Genomic DNA, 18,632 nt, shown 5'->3' with positions numbered 1-18,632 from the left:
CATGCGTAGGGAAATTACATATGAGTCTAACCCTGTTACATTGGGGAATACATAACTCAAGGTAAGACCCATTGACAGGGTGCTGAATTCCTGAGCTTGTCTTCCCTGCCTGTATTAATAGTGACTAGATGTCTCCAGAGCCCTCAGAAGCCCTGCTGTTTGGGGCGCTGTTTACTGTGGCAGTCAATGGGATCCTGCTGAGTTATGCATAAGTGTCACCTCTGGAATAACCTCCAATTCACTTTGAAGTCTCTTAAGCATTAAAACTCATTTGTATTTAGACCTTTTGGTCGAGGTCTTTTTCCAGATTTATCGTTAGTTGGGGGTTGGTAATAATCGCTCAGTGCCAGGGAGGCTCATTGCTGGGAGTCATGTTCCACGCTGGGGAAAAGTAATGAGTTTATATACTGAGTTTGGCTTAGAGAGAGGCCACATATGAGCAAGGAGGAGGCTTTCAGGAGTAACTCTGAGGCAACACATAGTACTAGATTAAGTTTCAATTTTACAGCGCCATCAATATCAAGGGCCTGGCATAATGGTCTGTCCTTCTTTGCTAGGCACTGCCCACGTGATGAAATAATCAGGGGATTCTTGCCGCTCTATTAGAGAATTCAATATTCTTTTGAATACAGTGTGGGACTCCAGCCTCAGAGAGTGCAATTTCAATATAAATTATATTGTAAATATGAGAAATGTTCTTTTATCTGGTGACCCCACTACAACAATACAAGGATTAGTAATTGTGTAGTGAATATTTAATTTTCATATTCTTAGTAAACTTAGCTTCACCTTGAAGCAATTTTAATGCATATAATGTAGTAATAGTTAATCTCAAAGAGAGATAAAGAAATAAACTGACAGTCTTAAAAATGCCGTGAAGCATGATGTTTCATATAATGTTGTTGATTTAAAGGAAATGTCAGAAAATAAATAGTTCTTATTTTCTGAATGAAAATTTAAAGTTAAATATACTTTGAATGGAGATCTTCCATAGCATGGCAGGCACAAAATTACTGCTCGGAAAATAGAGTATACATTAACCAATCAGTGTTTTAAAAGACCAATTCATAATCTATCATTATTATTTCATCCCCAACTTATTGGTCCATTTAAATAATAACTATTACATTATGGAAATATTTGGCATATTAAAAGGGATTTTGAGCCCGACTGAGCCAATTTTTAAAGTTATATTTCTATTTGCAAAGTAGCAACTGAAAGCAGGGATACAAACAGATATATGCACACCAATGTGCATAGCAACATTATTCACTATTGCCAAAAGTTGGAAACAATCCAAGTATCCGTTAACAGATGAATGAATAAGCAAATTGTGGTGCATACACACAATGGAATACTACTCAGCTCTAAGAAGAAATGCAGTGTTAACACACAGGATGACATGGATGAATCTTGAAGACCTTATGTTGAGTGAAGTAAGCCAGTCACTGAAGGGCAAATATTACATGACCTCACTGATATGACCTAAGCAAATTCAGCAGATAGGAGGAAGAAAGGGAGTAGAGTGTGGTGAGCAATGCTCAATATGGGTAAAACCTATGATAAAGTAAGAGAGGGTGGCTGGGCAGTGGTTGGGGTTGAGAGTGGTGCAGTGATGTGATTGGGTTTGACGGTGCTGGAATGTGAAGGGGAATAGTGTGGAGGGTTGGGTTTGACTACCATGGAACTAGGGGGTGGGCTAGAGGAAGGAACAGGTGAAGTCTAAGGATTGGTAGGTCCGTGGTTAAAGCTATAATGGAGGGAATGTTCTTTTGGCAAATACGGCAGGGGAGGGTTATTGGTTCAGGACTTTGAGGTGGGGGGAAAACAGAATAGAGTGCATACGACTATGGAATACGAAAGTGTTCGCCTTGTCACAAGGTGTTATCTCAGTCTTGGAGACACACACAATAAATAAGAAAATATTAAACTCCCATCCTGGGAGTCCTGCTATCTTCTCAATTCGCAGCAAGAATCTCTCAAGTACATAGGCAATGCCTAATAAAAGAAAACAGACCAGTATGACAAGCCCTCAATATAACTGCATGCAACTCTGAACCTTATTCTCAAAAAATTGAAACAGTGGATACCATAGGTTCTGAAAGGAGGGTAAGGGAAGACTAGAATAGATGGAACATAGTGCATTTTAAGGGATTGGAATTGTGCATGATCTTTCAATGGTGGATACAGGTCATTATGCATTTTGTTAGAACTTATAAAAGCATACAATACAGAATATGAACCATAATGTAAACCATTGACCATAGTTAGTGGCAATTCCTCAATATTTGTATATCAATTGTAACAAATGTACCATACTCATATAAGATGTTATTAATAGGGGGGAGTAAGAGAGGGGGAGGGGGTTGGGTATATAGGAATCCTCCATATTTTTTATGTAACTTTTCAACAAATTAAAGCTTTTTTGAAAATTAAGTGTGAAAAATATGACACTGGGGGAACATATAGAAGAAACTGTCGGGAAATGGACTTTGGCCCAGTGGTTAGGGCGTCCGTCTACCATATGGGAGGTCCGCGGTTCAAACCCCGGGCCTCCTTGACCCGTGTGGAGCTGGCCATGCGCAGTGCTGATGCACGCAAGGAGTGCCGTGCTACGCAAGGGTGTCCCCCGCGTGGGGGAGCCCCACGCGCAAGGAGTGCGCCCGTGAGGAGAGCCGCCCAGCATGAAAAGAAAGAGCAGCCTGCCCAGGAATGGCGCCGCCCACACTTCCCGTGCCGCTGACGACAACAGAAGTGGACAAAGAAACAAGACGCAGCAAATAGACACCAAGAACAGACAACCAGGGGAGGGGGGGGAATTAAATAAATAAATAAATCTTTAAAAAAAAAAAAAAAAAAGAAACTGTCACTGCACATAAAAGATAATAGATCATGTGATGAAAGACACAATGAAAACATATTTTTATTCATTTTTTAATTTGCTATTATTATTTTTTCTTCTTATTTTTATTTATTTTTTGCTTTTTTGGGAGGTTTTGGATTGCAGAATGGTCACAACTGTGGCAGGGGAGGGTCATTGGTGTGGGGTGTTGGTGACGGGGGGATGTGTAGGGAGGGGTACACCAGGGGATTACCTCTGTGGCAGATGAATATGTACAAGTGGTTATGGGGTGCTGATGTACTGGGTGGAAACCCACACTATAACCAAAAGAATATTAAATTCCCATCCTGGAAGTTCTGCTACATTCTCTAATAGAGTGACAAGAATCCCTTGAGTACATGAACAGTGCCTAGTGAAGGACGACAGATGACTATGCCAAGTCCCTGATATTGATGCTTGTACTTATGAACCTTGTTCTTGTGAAATTGAAAATTAGCCCAGTATTATATATTGCCTAAGAGCTACCTCCTGAATGTCTCCTTGCTGCTCAATTGTAGTTTCTCTTCTAAGTCATACTCAGCATATAAACACACTACTTTCTTCCTGGCATGGGACATGACTCCCAGGGATAAGACTCCCTGGCACTGAGGGATTATAATAAGGGTTAACTAGTGAGGCATTTTGAAAAAGACCTTAAGCAAAAGGGGGAAATATTAAATACTAGGATAGTTCAAAATGAGTTGGGAGGTCATTCAAGATGTCTCAGGAGGATCTCACTGACTGCCACAGTATAAACAGTGCCTCAAGCAGGCATCTTCTAAGGGTTCTAAGAGACATCAAGGCACTAAAGGTAGGGTAGAAAATCTCAGGAATTCAGCACCCTGTCATTGGGCCTTATCTTGGATTGTATGTTTCCCAACGTAACAGAGTTAGACTCATAAATTCCCTATACATAGCTCTTCTGTCCCTTTTATTTGAAACTATAATTAGCACTATACTCATTAAATATATGTCCTAGAGACTTAAATCTTCTGGCTGTTCATATGCCACTTGAGTCCTGAACATCAGGAGAGTTGCAACACCTACTGTCCAGTTTATTGGACTCACCCAGAACAACTAACAAAAGGATTGTGATAGACAATGCTCATCCCAAAAACAGAATATGTACAGCTGTAAGAAAGACAGTTCCATCCATCTGCCCTGTGGGCTCTAAGCCTCCTCTCAATCAAACACAGAGTTAACATTAACATTTCAAAATCCTCAAGACTGATAATGAACAAACATAAGGAGGGATGCAACTATGGAATAAAGTAGACATTCTTATTCTAGCAATTGAAAAACTTGTAACATTGATAGAAAGGCAGTGGTCACCAGAGGTTGTGAGGAGAGGGCTAGGGAAGAATAGATTAACATGGGTCATTTCTGGGACACTGGAATTATTCTGCATGACATTGCAATGACAGATACAGGCAATTATACATTTTGTCAAAACATATAACATTGTGCAGGGTAAAGTGTAAACTATAATGTAAACAATAGTCCGTGGTTAGTAGCAATGCTTCAATATGTGGTCATCAATTGTAACAAATGTACCACACTAATGAAGGATGTTGTTAATGTGGGAGGGGAGAAGGTGGGGTACATGGGAATGCCCCTATATTTTTTATGTAATATTTATCTAATCTAAAGCCTCTATCAAAATAAAATAAAATAAACATGAGAGAGTGTGTGAGGGATGTTAATTAGGATTCATAAAATCTATGAATTTGAAGATATTTGCTATCCTTAGTATGAATTTCTAGCTTTATTACAAAGCTTTATTACAAAGTATGAAAAATACATACTCTCAGATTAATTTATTCAAACTAAATTTAGAGTACTTTTGTAAACAGAAATTAGGAATTCATAAATAATGGGAATTATCCCCAGTAATTTTCGGTGGGCAGCAAAATCCCTGACTGAATTTTTTCCTCATTACATCAGATATGGCATGTTTTTCATAGGTCTAAAGAGAAATTAGAGGTCTACACAGTATTTTTCTGCTGGGTATAAGTTATTTAAGTAAAATGTATAAATATATTTTAACATGATTATTTTAAATAAACTATTTTTTAGGAAAATAAAGAGCAAAAAGCCTTTAATTTCATGTCTGTTGTTTCTCTTTTTCAATAAAAGTATCTTAGTTGACCTTTGATATGATATGAGGAGAATGACAGTTTACTTCTGTTTTCTTCCTCCCTACACATATAAGCCTGATGTAATTATAAGAAAATCATCAGACAAGTCCCAGTTGGGGGACATTCAACAAAACACCTGACCAGAACTCCTCATAGTTGTCATGGTCATCAAATACAAGGCAAGTATGAGAAGTTGTCACACTTCAGAGGTGCCTATGGGGAGATGACTAGATGTAACATGGAATTTGTGCAACAGAAGAGGATACCTGGTAAAAACTAAGGAAATATGAAGTATGGACATTAATTATAATAATATATTAATATTAGTTCAATAATTGTGACAAATGTAACCTACCAATGTAAAATGTTAATAATGGAAGAAAATGGATATGGGGTTTTGGAACCTGTACCATCTTCATTTTTCTGTAAGTCTAAAATTATTCTAAAGTAAAAGTTTATTTTAAAATGTACTTTAGTAGTTTAAAAACATAGGGTATAAAAAAGACACAAAGTTATATCTTGGGATAATCTAATATGTAGATAAACCTAATGAGAACTAAAATGCCATTGATATATAAAAATTAAAAGTTTATTTGGCATAATTATTCCCTTTGTGGACACTATATCATTACTTTAGGACTCAGAACAACAAATAAACACATACATACAAACAAACGAAAGAAAACAAAATATTTTTCGAACTTTTTTACTTGACTTGAGTTCCAATCATCATTTACTCTATTCTGAAGGGTATCAATATGATTTTAACTTTTTTTTCTCAATATTTTGCATTTCTGGCTGCTAAATGTCTTTTGTATTTAAAATCTAACACTAGAAGCTTTACATTTTAGAACAGATTCTCCCATTTTGTCAATGTCATCTTATGAGGATAACAGAAATTTTCACTCAACTTTTACACTGTAAATCCAAAAAGAGTAAGAACTTTTGTTTCTTCTTATAACTTTTAAAATTTTTTATCAGCGTAGCCAATAAATCTCAACAGCTATGCTAAGATTGGCCAATTACCCTAATATTTACAGACTTTAGTTCTGAAGATGTTTGTGAGATCTACTTCAGATACTGAAGGCGAAAAAAATCCTTTCTCACAACCCAATGCTTTTTGAAATCTTAGTTGTAGGCATTACGCTATGCCAAAAGCAGTCTAACTTCCCTGATTTTTTTTTCCTATTGAGAAACCAGTGCTAAATCTAATGTTACAATCTCTGAAAAATGATATTGACATTCCCATTTTAGATTTGGGGTATCCTACACAAGAATTCTGTTTTGGCGCAGTCTTGGTTCAAAAGTGTTGTTTTAACATTTAATTTTAGAAGATGCTAAATTTTAGGGACAGGCTAGATATGCAGCCCAGAGTTCCTTGATTCCAGCTTCCCTTAGAAAGTTACTGAAAATGTTTTATATCCATAAGACATATCATCAAACTAGAAAAGCCTCTTAGACTACTGAGTTGATCCACCTTAACCATGGATGTGTAATAGACAATTCACCTTAGTGATGAAAGCAAACGTTAAAATAAAGACATCTCTGCAAGGAAGGAGCTTTCCAGTTAACAGTAATGACCTTACTAAGATGCAAAACAAAAAGTACCTGATGAATTACAAAAGACCTTAATAAACAGATTATTATCCTTTTAAATTAGTCCCTATAAACCATAAAATTACCAAGCAAATTCTGATCATGAGGTTGGAGGCATGGACTCTGCACCAGATGTTTTGATTCCAGTCTGGCTCTACCACCCACCCACCATCTTACCCTGGGCATATCACTCATCTTTTCTAGGTGGCAGGTTCCTCATCTGTAAAATGAGCATAATACCTGTATCTATTTCACATAGTTGTTTGGAAGATTAAAAATCCTACTATTTTGCTAAAGTGTATAACACGGCAACTGGCATAGAGTCAGCATCTAACAAGCATTTCCGTATTATTATTACTGGAAATAATATCAGTATGAAAGCATGACAGGTTATGAAAATGAAACATGAATTATGACATACAAAATAGATTTAATGATACTTACATAGAATGTGTCTTACAGATAACAAACAGTCTATTATGCTGTGGTCAAAACCTATAACCACTAAAAGTTAACTAACAGGAAGGGTATTTATAAAAACAAATAGATTTGTTTCTTTATCTGCAAGTTTGAGTGACAAAAGGAACAACTTAACATGGCTGTTTAAAAAACTGTGTCTGGCATAGCGTTGCTGTTATAATAAGGCACACTTTCTGAAGTTGTTATTGCTTTATTTGATTCCTAGAGCAGCTAGATTTATGGTAAATAAGTGGGTTAATTTTCACAAAGTAGTGTATTTAAGAACTCTATTACTTCAAAAGTATTGGACTTAAAAATCTAGTGTCACAAGTATAGATACATTCTGAGATCCACAATGATGTCATTATAGCAATGTGAAATTCTTAAAAATAAGACAAATTAGTGATGGGTTCAACAACCATCCCGAGATTTCAAGACATGACATGAAGTGCTTCCCCAGTTGCAAAAGAATAAAAGCTTTCTTTTTTTATTTACAATTTAATGGAGAAGCATGATGAAAGAAAATAAATATTTCTATATTTGTTAAACCTAGTATGTTTATCTTCATGTTTTCAATAATGTGTTAACAAACTCTACTAGGTACCATTTTATATTTGATATAAATTCTATACTTAAAAATCTTTAATAACTTCTTTTCATATGATGCTGTTAGTAATGATTTAATTCCCAAAGGATAATATTGTGCTTCTCTGTTTCATATGCATTGCATTCTGTATTTTAAGGATAGTATTACATTTTTGAAATGAGCATAAATTGGTGTGGATACTTCATGAGAGAAAACATGTAAAACAGATTAAGTTATGCTTTCAAGAGCATCCATTAAGTAGAGAGAATACTGATTAGCACCCTCTATTCAGTGATACAATCCTACTTTAAAATTAATTGCATTCGTGATGATACAGGTTCACTTAGTAACTTCATTACTTTCTGTGCATCATAGAGAAATGTAGGTAGAATAACAAGTTTCTTTTTGCACTACTTCACGATGCTTTTCATATAAGATGGCTATTACCAAAAATTCCCACCCTTTAATATTACTCAGTACTCCAAATACAAATGTATTGAATATAACTTCAATAGAACAGTCTTAAAGCTAAGAAAGACAGGCTAATAGGTGATCACATAGAACATAACATAGACTGCAAGCAATAAAAACTGAAAGAAAGAAAAAAGAAGCAGAAGGAAAGAGGTAAGAAAGTGGCAGCCCTATAGGATAAGCCAACTGGTGTGGTGGGGTGAGAAGGCAGGGGGTGAACAGGTTCTGTGCTACTGGCTGCAGCCTCCACTATGTACTTCTCACACAGGCAGTGTTGGGATAGTTGGGCATCAATCAGAGACCTCACTCACTGCATTGCTGCCTCTGCAAAATGCATGCAAACTCAGCTTCTGCTTCTGCTTCAGCTTCGCTTCTTCCCTGAGTGGCAGGAGGGTGTACTAAAGGAGTGGGTGGTCATCTTGGTGGGCTGACTGCCTGCTGTGTTGCCTCTGGAGCAGCCCACACAGCTGCTGCCACCCTTCTGGTCTGCTGGGTGGGATTGGTGACACAATTGTTACTATTATAGAAAAAAATGTGGCTCATGCATTTGTTTTAAAAAGTATTCTTATTTGAGATCTTAAGATGCTCAAATGGCAGGCAGATAATTGTTAATAATACATAGATAGGCATTTTCAGCTATGATTTTATTTTTTAACTTCCACATACAATCCCCATGAAATAATTTTTATAATTCTGAATGAAACAACATAATGGATGCACTCTTTCTGGCAAGGGATTACTCCCCAATGGTAAAAGTGTGCTTGGAGAAACTTATCTCAATCATTTCAGTAATGCCTTAGGACCATGGGTGCCTTGAGTTAGATTTAAGTTTTCAAGGTGATCTAATGCCTTCATTTTGTAAATAAGTAAACTGTGACTCAAGGAAGTAAACTGACTTGCTAAGGCACCCAAGTGGCATCACAATAATACTATGTGAAATATATGGAAAAGCTGGTTAGTACAAGAATTCATTACACAGTAATGGCAGCGTATAAGAGTACCTAAAAGCGGGCTTGCCTTCTGACTAGAGAAATAGCTTATGCATCATTGAGAACTGCCCAACTGAATATTCATATTCTATTTTTTAAATTTATCTAATTTCGTTGTATATTTTATCTTCCTCCAGACCAGTAAATTTAAGTGATAAAGCCCAGTTCAAAGTTCTTCAGTCACATTACTGAAATTCTAGTTTTGCTCAATCCATTGTATTTCACCTCCTTTACTACAGCAAGTATTGTCTCAAAATAGAAATAAATGAGTCTTACAAGAAATTAGTCTAGAGACAACTAGAAGAACCTATGTACAACAAAGATTAGTTATTTTATCAAATTATTGTCATGATGACACTGAGAAGCATAATAGAAATAGTTAAAAGTTGATAAAACAAGTATTTGTCAATTAACAGGTATTTTTAAACTTTTCTGTAAGATTTAAGTAATCTATATCATCCCTTATTAGAGACAGCTTCCTTACAGTGAATTAATTGCTATAATTAAACACACCTTATATAATATGAGAAAAAAAGGAAAACGGTGTCAGTCAAGGATGGCAGCTCCAACCTTTCATTATAGGAAATAATTCTGCAGAAAATGCAAAAGTATTTTCAACCAGATTAACCTTTCAACTGCTGTCTTGCATTAACAGATAATACATGCATTTTCTGCCATGCGTTAACTCTGGGTGTGACTTCAAGTTTGATTTACCGTTAAATGTTATATCAGTAAAATTTCATTAATGCAGTTTTATATCAGTAGAAAACAGGAAGTGCATATATAATTGCCCCCCAATTTATAGTAAACTACAAAAAAAAATGCACATATTTAAGGACTGAGGGGGAGAAAGATATGAATTGCCTATAAATGGCAAATGGATTTTTCTGTTATTCTAAATATTGTATGAGAATCTCAAAGCCTTTGGAAATATAGTAATCATGAATTGATAGGCAGCTTTGCTACTTTCAGAAACAAAACTAGCTGTGTTTCATATGATTACAGCATTCACAACTGAATTTCACAAGGAATAATCTTAATTTAGAAAATAATATCATCACGTTTAAGATAGCCATTACAGGAGGGAACAATACCATATTAAAAAATACTTTAATTCATGGCAGATGAATGCAAACACCTGTATGTTACAGGGATACACCCACAATAAACACTGAACGTAGAGAAATAACATACCCAGGCGCTCACGCATCTGCCGCAAGTGGTGATTTTGAAATCCCCGTAGAGATCTTTGATGGCACCAGTTGTGAAGAAACCTTCCACCATCAGCAAAATGCCGTATACAAAGAACGCAGCTGCGATGCCATAGATCACATACTTGAAGATGTCAATCCTGGCAGAGAAAAGACAAAGTGGTTTATTTCAATAACTCTTCATTGCTTGTCTGAGGAAGTAGATTTTCACACAATCTCATGGTTCCTTTGGAATGAAAGCTGTAGAATATTTATGTTCATAATGGAGGCTGGACTTAAAAACATTTTTGCTTTCTACGCTTTGTGTTTACATATAAATTTTGTTCTGTCACTTCCAATATTTGTGGACAAGGGATTTAGGCTTGGAAGCTTGTAGATTTCTTTCTTTTCCTTTCAAGCCTCCATCTTCCGTAGTTAACGCTAACATAGTCTTGGGTAAGTTGTGACTTAGACATTTAATAATTTAAATGTATTTAAATGCAAAGGAGTTGTCATATTCATTTTATAAGTAGCATATATAACCGTTGTACAATTTCTTTAATTATGACAAAGCAGCAAATATAAACATTTATGCACACAACACTGAGTTTCTAAAACTCATACTAAAAGGGAAAGAATGCTTTATGGTGAATGACATAAAATTTACATAAAATGAGATAAACCCCATAATTCTGTCATTATAGAAAGCCAACTGTAAGTTTGTTCTGTGCCATACTTACTACAGAACATTGCTGGGGAAGCCAGGGGCACGCCTAGCAGCCGTTTCCCAGCCCTTGCCTGTCCCTCTGCCTCCTTTTCTGCTGTGTGCAGAGGTTTCAGCAGGTTCACACTCTGCAGCCAGGGGCGACGTCAGGTCTACGGAAAAGCCTGACCACACCTTAAGTCTGGAAACAGGGAACAAGCTGCCTGAGCTGTGAGCAGTCTGAAAACCCTCAGTGACGAGGTCCCTGTCCCGGGGTTAAGTCCCCCAACCTTTGGCAGCACAGACTCGTCTCTCCTCCCTAGGGCTAAGCGGGGTGTGCAGAGGGAAACCACCTATCCTGACCCAAGCAGTTGGTCTCTCAGGGAGACCAGCCCATGGGATCTCTTCCCCTGCTCTTTTTCTTTTTTTAAGATTTATTTTTATTTATTTTTGCCCCCCTCCTCGTTTCCTGCTCTCTGTGTCCATTTGCTGTGTGTTCTTCTGTGTCTGCTTCTGTTCTCATTAGGCGGCTCCAGGAACCCATCCTGGGACCTTCCAGAGTAGGAGAGAGGCGATTACTCTCTTGCACCACCTAAGCTCCCCTGTTCTGCTACGCCTTCTTATTTTTCTCTCCTCTGTGTCTCTTGTTGCGTCTTCTTGCTATGCCAGCTCTCTGCGTAGGCTGGCACTCCTGTGCGGGATGGCATTCCCCTGTTGGGTGTCATTCCCACAGAGGGCGGCACTCCTGCATGGGGTGGCATTACTGCGTGGGCCAGCACTCCATGTGGGCCAGCTTGCCCTCACCAGGAGGCCCTGGGCAATGTATCCTGGACCTCCTGTATGGTAGACAGGAGCCCAGTTGGTTGAGCCACATCCATTTCCCTCCCCTGCTCTTTTGAACCCACTCTGCGGTGTAGGTAATAAAGCGGTCGTTCGCTCACAGCTTCTGTTGTTCCTGATCCTGTGTTCCCTTGATGCAATCATATAGAAACTCACTCTACGATCATTACCAGTATTTGCAGTTAATAATATTAATAACAAAAAAATAATGTTTTGTAGATATATTATAATTTTGACAATTAAGCCATGGATATCATATGGAAATTGCCCTGAGACAAGTGTTAACATAATTTCATAGAGGAGTAGGAAGGTACTCTTCATTTCTCATAGTTAAGCATCCAATAATTAAAAAATAATAATAATTCTATGTGGCTAAAATAAAAAGGTATCGGGAAAATATAAATATTTGAACACACAGGATTCACAGATAGTAAAAAGACAGAGTTAATTCTTTTTCTGCAAGTATTTAACTAGGAAATAAGTATTCCATGTGGATAATAACAGGAAAGAACAATTAATACATTTATGAATTAAGATTCCATTTGCATTTCCTTGTGCTGCAAACACTAATTATATACTTATATTCCAAATAATATCTTTTAAAACTATAGAAATATTCATGATCATAGATGTGACCTGCAGTTAAATAATACTCTACTAGTATTTATTATTACATATTGCCAGATCCAATCAATGAACTACTGTAGTATATTTTACATTCAGTGTCATCAGTTGTAAAATGCCAGTGAAATGCAGACAATTATGTGGAGATAATGCCAACATTGCACAACATTTACTCAACCTAAGACACAGTTTCTAATACTTATAAGGGGTATATTAACTCTAGAAATCTCTTATGATAGAGGCATTAAATTCTAAACTATATGCTAATATACCACCAATAGTTAAGTACCTGTTGATGCTAACTGCTTTGAGATTATGGATGAATTCAGTTGTATGACATAATTTACAAGAATTTCAGTAAATCTACCAAGTTCCTTTGAATGAAACTTTTCTAATTTCCTGCAATTGAGATTTTTCAGTTATTTCACTTTGCAGCTTTCCCTTTAATTGTTGACATCCCTACCAGAATGCCAGTTTCATGAAGGTGATGATTTTTACCGTTATATGAACTAATTGCTACACCTCCACCTAGAACAGGTCCTTACAGTTCTAAAAAAGCACTTACGGACTGAAAAAAATGGGAGTGACTATTATATAAACACATGTTAATGACTAATCACAAAAGGGAAAAAAAGGACAAACGTCTCTACAGTTAATAAGCATTTACTATGCATGAATATGCTTACCTCTATTTCATTCCAGCTCTGACATCTTCATTTCAAAAAGAGCTTTAATCATATTCTCCTAAGATTTTATCAGTAAAATTAACCACCAAATATCAAAATTATTAATGAAAGTGGTACCATGGCACTTAGAGTTTATCTTTTGGGAATAGTAAATATAAAATAATTAAGCAGAGAACATTCCTAACTGAAATTTTCTTAGAAAATAACTTAGATTTGACTTTTGCAGATCTATTTAAGTATTTATCCCATGATTTTATCCCCAACTAAAAACTGTCACATGCATTTCCCTGTGGTTCACATTAACTTGTCAAGCTAGTTAAATAATTTTCAGTATACCAGTACTTCAATTAATCATTAAAGCTGATATTCTTGGATCAATTTTAAAATTCATCAATGTAATTTTTAGTTAAGATAGCTTTAATGGTAGCATTTAGTGTTGTTTTATTTTTTTTAAATTACAGTCCCTTTTGTATAAAATATTCTATAATCTGGGAAGAATGGATACATTTTGCTGTGATAAGAATTCCATTTTGATTGGATAATTAATGTTTATGTCATCTGGAACTTAAACTTGGTCTGAAATGCAGCAGTATGTTCTCTTACCACTTTGGAATGTTCTGATATCTTTCTCCCATTTGGATAAATAGAATTTTTTCTCACTTGTCTATCTGTTCCTACATGAATATGGGAGGCAAAGGGAACTTGATAACATACAGGCATCTGAAGTAGGGAATTATTTTCCTAGAAAGGACCTGTATGGGAACATTAAAGTACCAATGACAGGAGATTATTAAGAGGGAAACAGACTCTTAAGGCATGGGACTGGAAGCAAGAAACTATAAACACGCTAGATGGGAAAGGAATTGACAATACAAAGGAAGAGTTTTGGGGTTTTCCTGGTTTTATTGTAAAATAAAGTATTAACTAATCCATTTTAATCTCTAAAATTAATTATTGCTCCAATACCTTGCCAGGTAGTTCCTGCTCTAAAAATTCATGTGAATTTAGTGGAACAAATGCTTTACACACCAGAAAACTTGGCAATATTTTTTGAATGAATAAAAGAATAGCAAGAGCTTATATTCAAGAAATCCTGATATAAAGAGAAATACACAGAAACAAATCACCATATCTAAATGCATCGGTTAAGTAAAACATGGACAAAAATACAGACACAACTTTTTTGTTGTTGTTAACTGAAAGACAGCTAGAGAATAATAATAATCTAGGGACTGAATAGCAGTGAATTTGGTGGTAGATGAGGATAGTGGTTAAAAATACAAAAACAAGAATGTTCTCTATTACAAGGTGTTAAGAATATGGAGATACATGGAAAAATAGAACTAATATAATTTATAGACTATAGTTAACAGTAATATTGTAATTTTTTTTGTAGCACAGGCAAAGAACATACTATATCAATGCTAAAGGTCAAAAGAGAATATGGACTTTAGTTTCATGATATATAAAAGATGATCAAGCACTTTTCCTCTTCATTTTTTTTCATTCACATGGAGAATCTGTTCATGCCTTTTAACAAATCTGCACTCATTTATTTATCTTTCTGAACACTGAAGAAGTAATTGAGTGTGGTTTTAAGATTAAATAAGATATATGTGCCTGAACAGGATTTTAAAGTAATGCTTCCATGATGTGTTAAGCTGATCTTTATAGAGTTCAAGTTCACGTGGAAGTACTCAATTAAGATTTCAAATTCCCTACTCCAACCTAGACAAACACAATACACACCATCACACAGGAACCCTTGGACCAAAAAGGCAAACGATACATGTAAATCCTAGAGGAGGTTGTCAGTGGTGGTGGAGGAGAGAGAATAAATCATCTGGGTATATAATGTTTTACTGAAGTCAAAAAAGGGCCATGGTACTTTGAAAGGTGCATGTATTAGCTAAAGTTCCATTTTTTGCAATTCTGGTACATATTTATAAAAAGATTGTGATATATTTCACATTGTCAAACTTGATTTTACTCTCTCTTCTCATGAATTAGAGTATGAGTGAAGTAGACAGGGTAGCATTAAATGACGGAGAGATCCTGTTGACTTTATAAAAAGGGTAAAATTTGGGAATAAAAAGCTCAATAATGCTGATGGAGATCTTGAAATTCTGGATGACATAACTCCTTTTTCCCAAATGTATGTGATAGCATAAGTGAAGTTCTTGAATAAAAGAAAAGCTTGCTAATGTTTAATGTACCAGAAGAGTTGTTTAGTGGCTGATTTTCAGATACATGTGAAAGAATCTGAGAGCTGCAACTTACAGATCTAATCTGGCTCCCATAACACTTTGTAGAAATTAGTTCTATGGTCTTCTCCACAAAATATTTAGGCTAAAATGATAACCTTTTGTGATATTTTAATTTTATTTAGACATAATTTCAAATTTACCAGAAAGCAGCAATAAAATGAACAGTACAAATAACAACTATCTAAGCTTTATCTAGTTTATAATGTTTTACCTCATTTGTTTTACCATTTTCTTGCATTTTTCTCTCTTTAGATTATTTTATCTGAATATAAAGAAATTCTCTACAGTACACTTATAAACCACAGTGAATATAACATTGATATCATACCGGTATGAAATCTACCATTTGTGTTCCAGTTTTTCAATTGATCCAATAATGACTTTATGGCATTTCCCCCTCCAATATGAAATCCAAACTAGTGGCAGATATTGCATTTATTTTCCATGTCTTTCGTTGTGGAAAACTTCCACAGTCTTCCTTTGTACTTGCAACACTGGCATCATTGGGGATTAAATAATATTCTCTTCAATGGACATGCAGAAGTCTTATTCCACCTTCCCATGGATGAGAATGCATTTGTAAATAGTATCTTTGAATATGTCCAGGTGAGTCAGGGTGTAGGCGTGAAACCATTAGTGAACACGATCTTTGAAGATCCTATTTAGATGAGACCAGACTGAATCAAGGTGGGCCTTAATCCACTACCACTTAAGTCCTTATAAACAAAGGAAATTTGACATGGAAGCAGAAGCCAGAAGTCAGTGGGAACCAGATGAGTAGACACAAGGAGAAAGAGATAACTATGTGATGGAGGATCGCTAGAACCCACAAGCAAAGTCTGCCAGTACTTTGAAAGCAAGCCCTAGAGCAGGGCTAAATTGGACTTCTAAACTTCAAAATCACAAGACAATAAATTCCTGTTGTTTACGCCAATCCATTGTGTGGTATTTGTCATAACTGCCTGGCAAACTAAGACAACAGTGTTAAGGAATACAATCCCATCACCCCTTCCTAAATGGAATGCCCATCACTTTGGATTTGCATGTTTCTTTATGATTAGAATCAGGTTACTCATTCTTGGTAAGAATAGTATATACACGATATTGTATGCATTTCAGGGTATCACATTCTGAGGCACATGATGTTCACCTGCCCCTTGGCAGTGACGTTAATTTAGATCATGTGTTCAAATTATGTTTGATTTCTCTACCATAGAATCACTATTGTTTTCCTACAACTAATAAGCAATCCACAAAGAGACATTTTAAGACCATGCAAATATTCTACTCCTTATCAAAATTTCCCTCTGGTTTTAGAGTCCATTGACGAGTCTTGCCTCAATCCAAATCTTTAACTGCCTCCGCATTTACGGCATTCTGATGTAAGCCAGATCCTTCCCTTTTCCCGTATTTATTCATTTGTTTGTATGTCTGTCTACTTACTAAGTTACTATATGGACTAAGGTCCATTTTTTCCAAAGGTTTACAAGTTATTATTATATTCACTTATTCTGGTACACGAATTGTTCTAGACTTGGCCAATGGGAATCAATTTAAGCTGGCTTATGTGTCCTTGCGACATATGTCCATCACTTTTTAAGTATTCCTTATTTTCTCACAAGGCATGATGTTCCAAGCTTATCTCGTACATACCTCCCCCAGTGCCAGAATTAGCCTGGCTAATTTTGAGGAACCTTGGTACTAGGGGTGTTCATTGCTACTGGGGTGTTTTTGCCTCTTGATCTTTTCAGTATACTGAGGTAGAAAACATAGGAAAGCATACACACACATCTATATACAAAATTATATAAACATATATACATATCCATCCATCCATACATACATATGTACATGTGCATATATCTGCATGTCATATATACAATCTTTTTTTTAGAAGTCGAGTTCACAGTGATACCTCCAAACCCAATCTAACCCCACAGGATTCATTATTATCTTCCCCCAGTAAATATTTGAATGCCCTTCTTTCTCAATGAGAACACTGGTTCCCAAGAACATTAATAAATTTAGTCTTTTGTCTAATCCCCTAGTAAGTCTAAAATAGTTTCAGAATTGGTTATCCATACTATTACAAAAATTTAATCTGCTTGAAAATAATTTGGAATATTTGCAATTCTTCCCACTCCATCCAAGGTAGTGAGTGTATTGTGAAATAATGTTTCTAAATTATTTGGACTACATATTTTTTTCCTTCCCTTCAGTGTGGTTATGTTATTAATTCAAAATGCAGTTGGGTCTATTCATTTCATTTCATTTTATTTCAGTTTTAGGTCCCCCTTCCCTATCATACTGATGTAATTTCATTTTCCAAATATTTAGGACATGCTTCCAAAGTCAAAATACTGAAAAAGAAACACCAGAGAAGTATCAAGACCTCTTCTATCCCTTCCATCCTATTTCTCCAACTTCTTGTAGAGACCCAATTTCACTGTTCTCTTGTTTATCCTTGCTGTGTTTCTTTATGAAAAGAAACTATACATACATTCCTATTTCCCCTTCATTCTTACAAAAATATAGCATACTAGGTATGCTCTCTTGTACTTCACTCTTTCCAATTTACAGCATCCCTTGGAAATCACTCCATATCAGTTCATACAGATCGTCCTTCTTTTTAACAGTTGCGTAGCACTGCATTTGTACCATTGTTTATGCACGCAATAGCCTATACTTTGGACATTTAGAGGGCTACCAATATTTTGCTATTACAAATAATACTACAATGAATAACATGGTGCATAGGTGTTTCCAAACAGTTGAAGGAGTAGCTTCAGGGTAAATTCATAGAAGGTGATTAATGAGCCAAAAACTATAGTTATATGTGGTTCTGTTAGATATTGCCTAATTCCTCTCTGTAAGGGTTACTTGTTTGCATTCCAACCATCAATATATGAGAATCCTAGTTTCTCCACATCCTCACTAACTGAGTATATGTTCAAACCTTCGAATTATTGACAATCTGATAGATGATACATAATATCCTACTAGGGTTCTATTTACCTTAGAACAATTGAAATTGAACATCTTTTTATATGATTACGATCCATATTCATATTACTTTTAGTGAACTGACTATGCATGCTTTTTGCCCATTTTTGGTCTTCCCCCTCTCCATTTTCAAAAGTCCTTTGTACGTTAGGCATAATGTTTTTTTTTATTCATGACATGTGTTGCAAATATCTTCCCC

The 18,632-nt window shown here is 35.8% G+C and overlaps 1 protein-coding gene across 2 annotated transcripts in view; it reads right to left on the bottom strand.

Annotated features, from left to right (window-relative positions):
* The window catches only part of GPM6A (glycoprotein M6A), a 367,647-nt gene that overhangs the window by 35,058 nt on the left and 313,957 nt on the right, over positions 1–18,632 (bottom strand). For both annotated transcript variants that reach the window (XM_004447461.4, XM_004447460.4), the window contains exon 3: positions 10,315–10,471. In XM_004447461.4, coding sequence (XP_004447518.1) covers positions 10,315–10,471 — 157 coding nt within the window. The remainder of the gene's footprint in view (positions 1–10,314; positions 10,472–18,632) is intronic.

Source organism: Dasypus novemcinctus, chromosome 1 (assembly GCF_030445035.2).
Source record: "Dasypus novemcinctus isolate mDasNov1 chromosome 1, mDasNov1.1.hap2, whole genome shotgun sequence".
NCBI classification, from domain to species: domain Eukaryota; kingdom Metazoa; phylum Chordata; class Mammalia; order Cingulata; family Dasypodidae; genus Dasypus; species Dasypus novemcinctus.
Note: the sequence above shows the minus strand (reverse complement) of the source record. Positions and strands in the feature narration are given on the sequence as shown.